This window comes from Colias eurytheme, chromosome 3, assembly GCF_061535395.1.
Source record: "Colias eurytheme isolate Ceu_HAF_F1 chromosome 3, ilColEury1 Martin Lab GWU primary, whole genome shotgun sequence".
Taxonomy (NCBI): domain Eukaryota; kingdom Metazoa; phylum Arthropoda; class Insecta; order Lepidoptera; family Pieridae; genus Colias; species Colias eurytheme.
Genome location: NC_142982.1, coordinates 9,718,947 through 9,732,381, shown reverse-complemented (window position 1 = coordinate 9,732,381; position 13,435 = coordinate 9,718,947). Strand labels below are relative to the sequence as shown.

Below are 13,435 nucleotides of genomic sequence, written 5' to 3'. Positions count from 1 at the left end.
AAGTCAATATCTATAAAATTTTCATTAAATGTTTATAAATTACGGCACTTCAAGACTTCAACTTACTAGCTGCTAACACAATAAGAGCAACAATGGCGGCCACGACGAGTCCCAGCAAGGTCCAGCAGAGTGGTCGTTTACATCCAGCCTTTTCACCACGTTTATCGGCTGTGACGTATAATTTTTCTCCCCTGAAATAGAATAGATATACATCTTTTTATATTCACAGAAAAAAACTTTTTTTCTATTATAGTACCTATATACCTAATAGGTATGACTTTATTTTCGTTTCCTGATTAAGTACAGACTTCAGAGAATAAGTCAGAACAGCAAACTTAGTAGGTATTTGAATACTTAGTTAATTAACTTGATAATTACATGCATCTTGGCAAGATTGCATTCTCATTTCCAAATACAGCATGTTTGTATTTGTAGTAGAAATAGAATTTAAAATGCATAGTTAGGTTAGGTTAGTGTAAAATAGAAAAGTAGGTATGAACATTTGTATTGCCTTTTAACATATAGGATGGTCAAGTACTTAAGTAAAGAGCGATTTATTTCAACGAAACCTTTTAAACATAAGTGAGCATAATACAAAAAAGGTGGTAAACAATCCTTTAGCCTTTACCACCAACGTCGAGCTTAAATATTATAAGGTCACGTAATACGGCGCCTGCAGCATGCGAGGCGTTGAGGTTATGTTGCGGGGTGGGGGAAGGGGGGGGGGACGCTCACGCAGGAACAAAGAGGGTCAACGAACTGTGCGAATAGCTCTGGATCCAGTCAATGTTATAGTTTTCAGAGTTATCCTTAGACGTCACCATTTATTGTGATTGTTAGGGAAACGTCTCTATAATTGGATTAAGAGGCACTTAAATAATAGGTGATTAACTGATTGACAACAGACGTTGCGTAAGATCTATAACGTAATACTGAAATGAAGCCCTTTATTGATATTGTAGAATGTAGACAACATTATTTGGTTCAGAAAATTCTACTTGTCGAGTACATGTAGAAGTGTAAGTATTCCTTTACAAACTGAGCTGCTCATATATGTAACCGAGTCAACACATTTCAACTTATTCTCATATAAGTCGTAGAGCCATCAGGCATTTAGTGGTATGCATGCAACACTCATCCGTGTTATAAAAACTGTGTACCTGCATAGTAATGGATGTTCTGAAATTTCACTTGCAACGGATGTTAATTCGAGTCTTTAATCTAATAATTTTTAATTTGAAGTATCCTTCCTATATAATTATTTACAATTAAGTACATTTGCTGTTTCAAATTGGGTAATTGCTGTTGAAATAGAAATCAACGCTTATCAAAAATTTAGATTTTTGATAGCCCTAACCTAATACTAATTTCGAAATTAAATACAATTTTATTTTTTATGTATTGAACAGGGTAGACGAAATGATTGATGCATTGAGGTCACAGATTGAGGTGGAATAATTAATAGATACCTATTCGATCATCGGTCTGTAGGTAGGTACGTCATCCGTTTTTTAGTTGTATTTTTTATGAATTTTCTATGGAGTAGGAAGGTAACGATGTACTATTACTTATTAGCACAGATAATATAATACTATCTATTAGATAAAGTACATATGGAAAATAAATATTTCATGAAAATATTAGATTACAGATTACACAGACCCCAAAAGAAATAGGAATCTACCTACCTATATTTACTTAACCCGTGACGCGTCCGGCGCACAGCCGGCACCGATCCCGATAGTGTCAAGGGAGTTCACGAAATCTAGCTTTTTTATGACTACCGAGTTTGAAAATTTTATTTACCCTATTGTTCTATAATTATATGCCATGTATGATATATTTTTGGAAAGAGGAAGAAACTAGTTATAGCATAAAAATGTAATCATGACGATATATTTTTTCTATAAAATTATAAAAAATTGATTTTCTTTTGTTTTAATTTTAATTGCTTACATACTAACACTTACATGATAATGCTGAGTCATCAAATGATCATATTCACGTTTTCATATCACTACACGATTGCCAAATACATTCACTTATATTTTCACACATTTAACACAACGTATTTCACTATGAATAATAACAAATCTCCATTATTCACAAACAAGAAAAAAAGCGCCATTTTGCGTCTTCCGCACTGAAAAGTTGAGACACTTTTTCACTGAGTATTCTTCAAATATCCCTAAAACCAATATCATAAACGTATTTTACGTAAAATTTCCAGTAATATACGTCTCAATTATCACTCATCTAATTATTCCTCTCGGCATAATTCACAATCCAAATATTCGTTGAACAAGACAAATGTCACAAACTATGGCCGATGACGCAACTCAATCAATGATTCACTTTTTTTTTTATTTTGTGGTTTTGGTCTCTATTGCCTGTCTCGGAGTCGTGTCGATTCGAATTATAAATGTTTAAGGCATAGAGAAATATTTTTTATACTGGAAACATTCACTTGTAAGAACTACAGGTGACCTTCAAAGTCATTGGCCGCGTTATGAACAGTCGTTGTTACGCAGGACGCTACAGTACCATTTTGAGTTACGATTAACCGTCTGTACATAGGACGCGTCACGGGTTAAGATTGTTTTAGCTAACGCCTATAAAACTAGTCTCATTCCATTCCAACTTTGTTCTAAGTGGTTTTAAGTAACAAATACTCATCGTAAGAGTATTTAACTTGGTTCCTGTAATAGACCTTAAACGTTTCGTGCCCCGTCCGTTTAGTATGACCAAATTGTAATATCCTCCGATAAAATTATAAGCAGATTCAACTGTAGGTACTAATTCGATTTGCATCGCTTTGTATGCTTACGAATCGGTTCATTGAGTACCTCTGACATTATGAATGAGAAATGTCACCATGTGTGTCGTAATGTAGCACAATGTTTGTCACCATCATGTCGCATCTAAACCGTGATGTTGAGTAATCTTCAATCTATAATATACTTAGCTATATATCTAGGCAAACGAACAATTTTATTTAATAATATTGAATTAGCTGGATGATTTCAGTTCAGCTGCTTCCAGTTTATTTATACATATTATATTTCTATTTTTAAGTGCATTTTCTTTCAAATGATTAGGTATTTATTACAGGAAGCTACCTACTAAATCATTTTTTACACATTTCAACAAGTGTTAAGGCAGTATTGCAGTAAATTTATATAACGCGAGGTTCATAAGTTATCAAGGATGAAAGAATACATTTTTCAAACGTTTTGTTGCTTCACACGACGCGGACGTAATCCTACGAGGCCTATCCCTTGCCCCCAGGGCTCAGGAGCTTAGCGCAGATTTCAATGCGGTGTTTGATTTCCTTGCGTGTACGTGCATTGCATCAACTATCGATCTTATTATAATGTTCAGTGCGTTTCGCGTTTGCTTTTATGTTTAGCTTTGCGTTAAAAATACTGGGAATCACATGGGAATGTTATAAATTGTTGTAATATGTACGAATTACACTTTAGTGGAGATTTTCAAATCACGATGATTGAAGCTATCTTTAACAGATATGTAAGAATGAATAATTGATTAATATTTAATTATATTTATACTAAAACACAGAAGAAACGGTACCCAAAAATAAAATCTAATCTACCTAAATCGATACTAATCGGTATGTGCTACACCTCATATTGGGATTAATATGTTTTAGATTTACAATTAAAGTCTTTAGTATATTATAATCTGTGATAATATGAACAAGCGAAGGAAATGTGAGGTATGCCAGACGCGCCACAAATGCCCGGCGTTCGCGTTGTCTTGCGCTCTATTGTTTGGATTTCTTTCAACCGACGCTTTTGTGTTCGCGATGAATATGTAGCAGCTTTCTCGTAACATAATGTATCTGTAACTTGGAGATGCGTGGACATTTTTTTGGTTTAAACGCTAATGATGATAATATGTGCGAAAACATTTTGTTTGATATGAATTTACCACACGTAGGTACTTTACGCTCTATAATAGTCATTAGGTAAATATTAATTTAAAACTTCAAATTCCCGCCATTATTAATTATTGGATGTGTGCAAAGTATTTTTCAATGAATTGTAAAATATATAATAGGATATTTTGTTGGATATATAAGATAATAGGATAGTTGGATGTACGAACAAAGCTTATAGGTACGTTTATTGTAAAAAAATTAAAGCATAAAGGTTTCAAATATAATCTACATAGTATCTATTATAACATATAATAAATCTAAGGAAGAGTCAATTCTGTAGGTACATTGAAAATATTGAAAAAATAAATAAGCAGGGGGTGTTACTGGATCGATACCAAACCCAAATATGTGATTAAAAAAAATGTTGTAGCTATCTCTATGTGAAGGCATCACATAGAAACTAACGGTTCGATTTCGATGAAACTTGGTATAATTATACCTTATTATCCTGGGCATAAAATAGACTTTTTATCCCGGAAAAATACGTAGAAAAAAATGAATCTTTAATTTTTCTTAATTTTTCCGCGCGGACGGAAGCTAGTACCCAATAAAATATTTACGTATACGACACGCTCTTAGCTGCTTAACATACAGCTAATGTTGACCGTTACTCGTATTTTTGGATAAACAATAGCATGTACAAGTGTAATTACCGTTTACCGTACTCATTGATTTTGTAAGGTGACTTGAAATCCTGTGGAAAATTTCGGTTAGAGATGTTTGTCTCAACGGTCAATAACAGGCAATTGTGTTCATCCTCAAAAGAAAGAAGTGGGTAAACTCATTTCGTAAAATTATTCTATTGCTAATATTACGATGCCAACCCGCACTTGGCCAGCGCGGTGGATTATGGCCTGTACCCTCATAGGAGGCCCGTGTCCCAGCAGTGGGAACATATATGGGCTGATGATGATGATGATGATGATGAATATTACGATTAGCAACTTGTAGACTTTCTATTGGTTTTTGTAGGGTATTGTTTTGTATTTGACACTATTTTTGTTCAAAGCCCCTAGCATTCCTGTATTTATGATTGAAAATATAATCATTCATAATATTACCTAAAGAAAAAAAGTTGACGTCAATAATAATGTTACAAAAAGTTTACAAACAAGCCTTTAAATTTTATTGAATTAACGCATTTTTGAAGTATTTATTGCTTATGCAATCATTTACTTTCTAACATCACAGGTCGTAATCAACATCGTAAGCTCAAGGCCGTAAGCTTTTAATATTCCACGCGCTTTGGCAGACGCGTTGCCAAAAGTCAGAAAAACGAGCGGATTGAAATTCATAGCAGTGTCACGGATTCCTTGACATACCGGCGTTGACACCCGATTGGCTTTATATAAACTACCAAGGTCAACGTGTGTTAACATTTTGGCCACACGATATGCCAAGTGGAACAAACGATTCACGTTTAAGGCATTTTATCATGTGTTACTGTGATTTGAATGTCGTTATGAAGCTAACAATTTGTTTTTATGTTGATGGTATTCTTATGTAATGGATAAGTATCTCTATGATAAATAAGTTGTGAAAAATGCGTAGACTAGTCTATAAAAAATAAATAAAGTTAAAAACTAAAAACAGGCTTTTAATAATATAAACTCATTAAATTGTCGTATTGTAACCGATCTTTGATAAGTTTAAAAAATTGAATTCAATCTGTCCTTTTAAAATAAGTCAAAATCGGGTCTAAAAAAGTACCGACTTTTTTACGACCGTACATAAACAAACATACAAGTGAAGCTAATAAAAGCTTGTTCAAAATAAAATACCTTACTTTACTTGACTATAAAAGCTTAGAATACAACAATATCGGAGCAAGGACACATACCTACAAGATACATCTACTGATTTGTGGTTAGTCTCCACCAAAAATGGTATCTGTTCGCATGCGAAAAATCTAACCTTAACATCGATCTTATATTTAATATCATACTGTGTATTGTGTAATTGGAATAATAATTAAATTATGCTTCGCGTGCTCAGATAAACGACCTTTTACGAAATTTAATTACTACATGCCCTCGATGACAAATTCTCTGGTGAAAAGTATTCGAAAGTAGGTATAATTTGTGATTATATAAAGTTTTAAATGACCTACATTACTTATAAAGTTACAAGTTGTACGTGTATGGATGAAAAATTAAAAATGTTTCAATGAATAACATAAAAAATAAAAATAATAATGAGAAATATAGGTAAAGATTTCCATTAGCAAAAACTCTATATAATATTTTCTTAGCAGACCTATCGTTTTAAAATAACAAAAAATATCCACAAGTTTCAAGAGATTACAATCAATATTAAAAAGGTAAAGTTATGATGCTTTACAAAGCTGGTAAAGGCTAAAGCTTTTCTGTAGCTGACGGGATGAAGCTTTCTCTATCTTTACGTGTTATCTAAATTACGTAAAAACTACAGTTTCAGGAGTAGGTAAGAGCTAATTCCTTTATCGGAAAATCTGCTGTAAAAAGTTTCTAAGTGATATTCTGAAGATACGAGTCGACTGTAAATCATATTAAGTAATTAATACCTAGACAAATTTTAGACACGAAATCTATTACGTTTCAGCTAACCTTCACAAAAACACGATTTTGAATTATTTTGGTCTTGAAATATATGACGTGAAATAAGGTAAATTGTTAAAACGGGTGTTAATAAGGTGTTAATGGAGCTAGGCAACGAAGGTTGAATTTGTAAAGTAAATAAATCATAATAGAGCAGTGGCAACACTTGTTACATTTTCACGAAATGTTATTAGCATGTAGAAATATAGATGTATAAAATATGTATTTCATTTGATTATGATAAACCTTCCAAGTAATTTTCTTATACAAAGTTTAAAGGATGATTCTGACGTTTCGATATTTTTTAATCTATCCGCATTGGCAGATATTTAGCACAGTATTTTCAAACTCAAACATTAATTATTTATTCAATTAGAAGCACTTTCGAATCGTCGTAGCATATTTTTAACATCTAACTTTATTTTGGGTGTCCATAAAACTGATTGGTAATATTTTTGTAACCAATCATCGATGTTTTTGTATTGTCTCTACGAAATAACTAACAGTAAATTAAGCTCATTATAGTTAGAGATGGAAAAAATATTTATTACGATGTTGTTCTCAATTATTATGGCTATTTATTATTCATGGGATAATCTATACCGCTAAGACAAAGTCTAATTAGGGTCAAACGGAGTACATGATAACGGTAACTGTTCTTAGTTACTAAATAGTCAATAGATATCTGATAAGTATCTAATTACTCGATGCGGTGGTCCAAATTGTTTTAGAAACATGCGGAACGGTCTCTCGAACGGTCATTTATTTCTTTAAATTATACTTACCTATCTATCTCATAGCTCTTTGATATAAATTGTTTCATTATTATTCAATTAAATCCAGATACACTTTGAAACAAAACCGAAATTGTAAGGTCAAACATTTCATGAAACATAATCGCGACTTTGGATTCAATACAGAACTGAAAAGTGTGAGTTGATCAAGATTGGAGGTCAGTTAATGAAATGCTTTTGCATACAGAGAAATTTGGTATCATCTGAGATATTGTAATTGTGTTACCATGATTATAGTCATAATATTTATTTATAGTAAAATGAAAAGCATTTTACTGTAAAAACTTGAATCGTCTTTATCAGTATACCTAAACCTAGATTAAAAAGCATCGCGAAAATCTATCTCATTTTCAGAGCCATAATTACTAAGGAATAAAGATGCTCAACAATATTCGCAAAAGCTTTACCACGAAAACTCACCTCATATATTTCCTATGTTCATTAACCGGCACGAAGTATTCATCGTACGGCGTCGTCGTGCTCATATCGACTTCAACGTCCTTCTTCTTCGCGCCGTTCTTTGGCGTCAAATTGATCAGTTCCAAATTCACAGCTTCTAGAGTTTTCGTGTCTCCATTGGGTTCTTTTGTGTGACCGTTCTGGTGTGGGACGGTGGATGTAAAGGAGTCGTTGTGGTTGGGGTCTGATTCATCGTGCGTGTAGGCTCGGTTGTCGAAGCCGGCGGGGGACGCGGGCGGGGACGGGGGCCTGTGTTGTGGCCGCGCGGGCTCCCGCGGCGACGCGGATCTGCTGTGACTATCCATTAGTTTTGGAGCGGACTGACATCTGAAAAGGAGAGTTTCAGTGAATAGAGGTGTAAGAGAACATTGCATATATGGTACTTTTAACAGGCGTGTTGATGATAGAGCAGCAGAATAAATTTTTATAATATACAATTTCTTCCATTCCTTATTAAAGAAGGGTGTAGATAAATAAGTTTAGTATTATGAAGAATAGGAAGACATTTTTCAGGTTTTGATTTCCATTTATATTATCGGATACACTATCAAAATGACAAAGTATACAGCTAATTATAAAAGATTTTTTATACTCTTTTACCAGAATGAGTATTAAAATAAATGAAAATTCCATTCATAACTTGCTCACTTGTGATGTACCTACGCTACCCAGTACGTCCTTAATCTCAATAAGTCTAGACGAGGCAAGCAACCTTTTACTGTTTCGAGTATGTAAATACTCACTTTAAAGCTAAGGGTAAATAAAGTCAAAGCTCTATCAACGTGTTTATTCATTTCCAACTTTCTTATAATATTAAATCTAGATTTTTTTATATATTTAGTAGGTAAATTAAATAAAAGGTTCCGGTTCAATACAGAAACACGATCTGTCGAAATATCCATACCTCATACCTGAAGGTATTATATGTTTTGTTATTTATTTTGGAATTGGTTTCAACTAACAAAGGATCATCAGTTTATTGGCATTTTGGCATTTGGAATACGGCTAAAAACTCGAACATTTGATTGTGCTTTTAATGTTTTAATTCAGTTGGTAGAGTCACTAATAGAGTATGAATTTCTTATGTTCATATTCATTATTGTTTGTTCTGTATTTGTACATGAAATTCGGTGTTTTCCCATCGTATCTCAATATTTGTGCGTATAGGATTAGAATGGAATGTTCCTATAACAGCCAGTGCTTTAGAGTAATGCAATAACGATTAAAGGTTGTATAAATGTCAGGAATCTTCGCAATGCGTGGGCCGAGGGTCAAGGCTTGCTTTAATTTGACTGAGATGAATATTGATGTACAATAGGCTTTTTGTTTGATAAGTCGTTGTTATTAACGTTTGTATAGAAATCGTGAATGCCTACATTTATATAGATAAAAAAGTTAAGATTGTAATGGAACGATAACATCCGGTTAATAAATATACATATACGAATCTATAGCTGGAGCTTTATATATATATATATATATATATATATATATATATATATATATATATATATATATATATATATATATATATATATATATATAGATATCTCCATGGGCACTATGTTGATCAAACGTGCCATATAGTTAGTAATTATTTGATCCGTTTTCACTTGTTGATCCGGTTGGTATTTGTTGATCCATTGCCACACCACCGTCCGTATGTGGATCCGAACGGAGCCACAAGTGTCACCATCAGTAATAATAATAATTACGTGCTTTTTATACAAATCCACCTTTTTTGCGTTTTAGCTCTTGTTGATCCGATTCAAATGAGCCAATCAGAGCCCACCGAGCTCAGCCATTGGTCTAATTGTTTTTTGAATACAATGAATGAGTTTACAATTTTCAATTTGCTTGGCAATCCGTTAAAGACACGTGCTCCCTCGTATGTTGCCGTTCGCCTTCCATAATTTGTTCGGATCTTCGGGAGGGCAAGATAGCTAGCTCGTCTATTAGGATAGTGGCGATTTGATGTTGAGAATATAATATTAATAATTGTATTTATGTTTTTATGTAGCGCTTTGCGGATGAACATACACGTTTTATAAAAGTATAATTGTTTTAAATTCATTATTTTAATGTCGTCGTAGATTTTATTTGTAGAAGTTAAAAAAGGATAGTTAAAGATAGTTTTAATGATTTTATTTTGTAAAATTTGGAGTGGCGCTAATTTATTTTTGTAAGCACTCCCCCATACTTCTATTAAATACATTAGGTGCGGCTTTACTAACGTGTTGTAGATGGTGTGTCGTAATTTATGAGGAATGCAAAAGTGATATTACGCAGATATCTAAGAAGTGCTGATAATTTATTTTTTAGGTGGTCGATGTGATAATTCCATTTTAGAGAGCTGTCGATTCGCAAACCTAGGTATTTCTCGTGGGTCTTATGTTCTAATACAACACCGTTCATTTTAAGTGGAGCGTGTGGTGGAATAATACCGTAATTTTGTTATGAGCTTTGAATTTTTTGAGTTTGAGTTGTATTTAGATATCCTCTCCTCTGAGTTATAAGATGTCGATTCTGAGAAACCAGCAAAAATTACATTTTTTTCGCGGCTCTTTCTGTCCCGTAGTTCCTTGATTAAGTGTTCATTTATATGAAGTTGATTTTTAGACGTAAAACCCGATGGATTGGCTGACTGATTTATTGATTGAAGATTTAATTCCAGTGATTTTATTTTACTCTCACCCTGGTTGATCTGGGATTCTAATTGAGAAATAGTACTCTTCAATATGTTTTGTTCATAAATCATACATGCTGATGACTTAATTTCATTGATTTGATTCGTATTTTGGCGAATTAAATCCAAGGATTGTTCGTTGGACGATTTAATTTCGGTAATTTGTGTTTTTACCTCAGAAATGTTTTCATGAATTTTGTTTACTAAGTATTTGTTCATTTGAGCATACATATTTTTCAAGTAATGTACTAATACGGCTCAACTCTGACCGAATATCCTTCATATTATCACTACATCTGCAATCTTGTTCTAGCGGTTGTTTCCGTTTTCTGTAAGTAATTTGAGTATCAGTTGGCGTAGAACTCGTAGAAAACGAACTTAGCTTCGATAGATAGCGATGCGATCCACCGGCAGTACCCACTGCACCACTGCTGGTTAAACGTGTTGGCGATCTGCGTACACTCATATTTACTCCGCAATGGATAATTTGTGCAGGAATATGAGTCGTCATTTGTTTGACCTAAATCTAACATTTTAATTATTTTGTCAGATTGATATCAGAATCAGGGCAAAGGCGAACGCTACACGTCAATAAATATTATGATAATTATCTTGATATTTACTGATGATTCAAGAGGTAGGTTGTTATTTGTTAGACTAGAGTAGATAATTTTAGAAACAAAAAAAAATCGCAGTCGGATGAAACCCATTAAAAAAGGAGGGGAATATGATGAAAATAAAAAGAAAAATAAATTACGGTCAATCTGAGTTCGGGAAGTGGGAGGGAGGAGCTTTAAAGAGAAAAAAATGGTTTCTCTCGATATCCGACAAAACTACCAGTCCTACGGAAAAACGTTCAATGGCAAAGTTGTAGGTAATAAAAAGATCTGCAACTTTTTTATAAACAATTTTTTCACATAACCTCAAAATTTAGGTGAAAAATTCAAAAAACCATGTTTTTTGTTTTTTATTTTTATCAACTTCAAAATGTATTTATTTTCTACGAAATTTGGTGGAAACTTACTTTATTATGTCTCAAATACACTGTAATTTTTTTGATTGAAAATTATTTTGAGTTAATACCAAAAAAAACAACCAAATTTTCAATCGAAAAGTCACCCGTCAAAATATCAGCTTGTTTGAGCATTTCAAAATTTGAACCGTTACGGAGTCGAGTTCGTCTAGTCTAGGCGGATTTAGCAATGTATAGAACATTACCTAACTATAATATGTTTGTGTACGGAGCCAACAAATACTGTAGTGTTTACGAAAAATTAATCTACGTTACTTAATATACAGTTTCGTTTTGTCGGATCAAATAAAGCTGTAATTTTGATAATATAAATGGATCTGATCAACATACGTCTTTGGATTTGGTATATAAAACGGAGCCAACAAGTGTTTATGGGTTTCTGAATTTCGGCCGTTACGGAGTCGATTTAGTTCGAGATCTTAGCAATAAAAATGTTGAGTACATCAATTTCTCCATGAATACGTTTGGCAACATCGCTCAAATATTTGCGCCGTTGCCACTCCGGGCAAGATCTATGCAACTGGAGTCGAGTAATATGGGGGAAAAGGTGGAGTCAGGAATGCACGGCAGTCGGGCTGGATCAACTTAGTGCCCAGGTTGGTATTTATATATATATATATATATATATATATATATATATATATATAGGTTTAAAAAGGAATCCTAATTTTATCGTGGGAATGTTTGCTCATCTAGGCTGATCTCAAGAAGTAACCCAGGGTTTTAAGGTTATACAGGTAAAATAAGTCTGCTTTTTGCTAAGTAAGTAGTGCTAAGTAAGTAGTAAGTAGTACTTAGTTAATCATTTTAATAAAATTTTGTTTATTTCATAAAATTAGGTACCTATTTGATTCTACTAGGTTTAAATAAGACTTAACCCTTGTAAAAAAAACTAAAAATGTTTTACGTCAATCGATATATATTTTATTTGACAAAAAAACAAGATAATATCACGTATTTAATACCTACGTGTAGGTAATATTAATGACCATTAATGTACATAAATTCCATGTAAGCTCTATCGACTATAACATTTTAATAGGTATAAGGTAGGTCTTATAAATCGCTTACTGTCATTAATTATTATGCATATAGTTGTATGGTAATTTTCTCGTATAATTATTGGAGCAGAAGGCTTTTTAAACAAGTTTTTTAATCAAGGTCAAGGTTGGTTTGAAAATTATATTTTTAAACGTCAATTAGCATTATGATCTAAACATTCTAGACTTTCGTTTGTTTCACTAGTTGTCACAATAGTTGTTATAGTTTTGATTAAATTTTATTGCAAAAAACTTATTGGCATACGAGAATGATTCTGATCATCTCACATTACAAAATATTTTAAGCTTTTAATAACAGCTTTAAATCAACCTCACCTTGTTCTAGATATTTCCCGTTTTCTTCTAGCAGACGGTTCTATAACGGACCTCGCGTAATAGTAACGCGCATGCGCGGACCTTGGGGTCCGTGGTGTTTTCCTGTACCGCACATCCCTAATCAAATTACCTCCACCAGTCATTTCGTGATTTTACTCACATTCCAAATTTAGAAAAGAAACACTTTCTATTTTTAAAAAAGGCGCGAAGTTTGACATTTTTATTCTTTTTTATTTCATTATACTTTTTTTTAACTACATGTGCCGGGAAACAGCCAGCATTGACGTCCAATCACACCGATTACACTCTTGTTTCAATTGACGAAGAAAACAATCATGTAAACAATTGTTTGCATTGTTTATGCATATGGGGTGATTTGTTTGTAATGATTAATACGTCGAGACTACTTGAGAGTAATTTTTATTGTTTGCAGTAGGAATTAATTGCCTAGTAATAGTTTTTAGTATTTAAAAACCTTTTTGAGAGGACATATTGTGGAGAAGAAGAAGTCTATAATTTTATTAGATACTAGCGGTTTACGTTTTCTCTA

At 33.0% G+C, this 13,435-nt stretch overlaps 1 protein-coding gene across 2 annotated transcripts in view; it reads right to left on the bottom strand.

Moving 5' to 3' along the window:
• Positions 1-13,435, bottom strand: part of LOC149909901 (uncharacterized) — a 62,744-nt gene that overhangs the window by 5,737 nt on the left and 43,572 nt on the right. For both annotated transcript variants that reach the window (XM_090120034.1, XM_090120035.1), the window contains exons 3-4: positions 7,752-8,117; positions 67-191 (exon numbers count right to left, since the gene is read on the bottom strand). In XM_090120034.1, coding sequence (XP_089976160.1) covers positions 67-191; positions 7,752-8,095 — 469 coding nt within the window. In that variant the 5' untranslated portion in view covers positions 8,096-8,117. The remainder of the gene's footprint in view (positions 1-66; positions 192-7,751; positions 8,118-13,435) is intronic.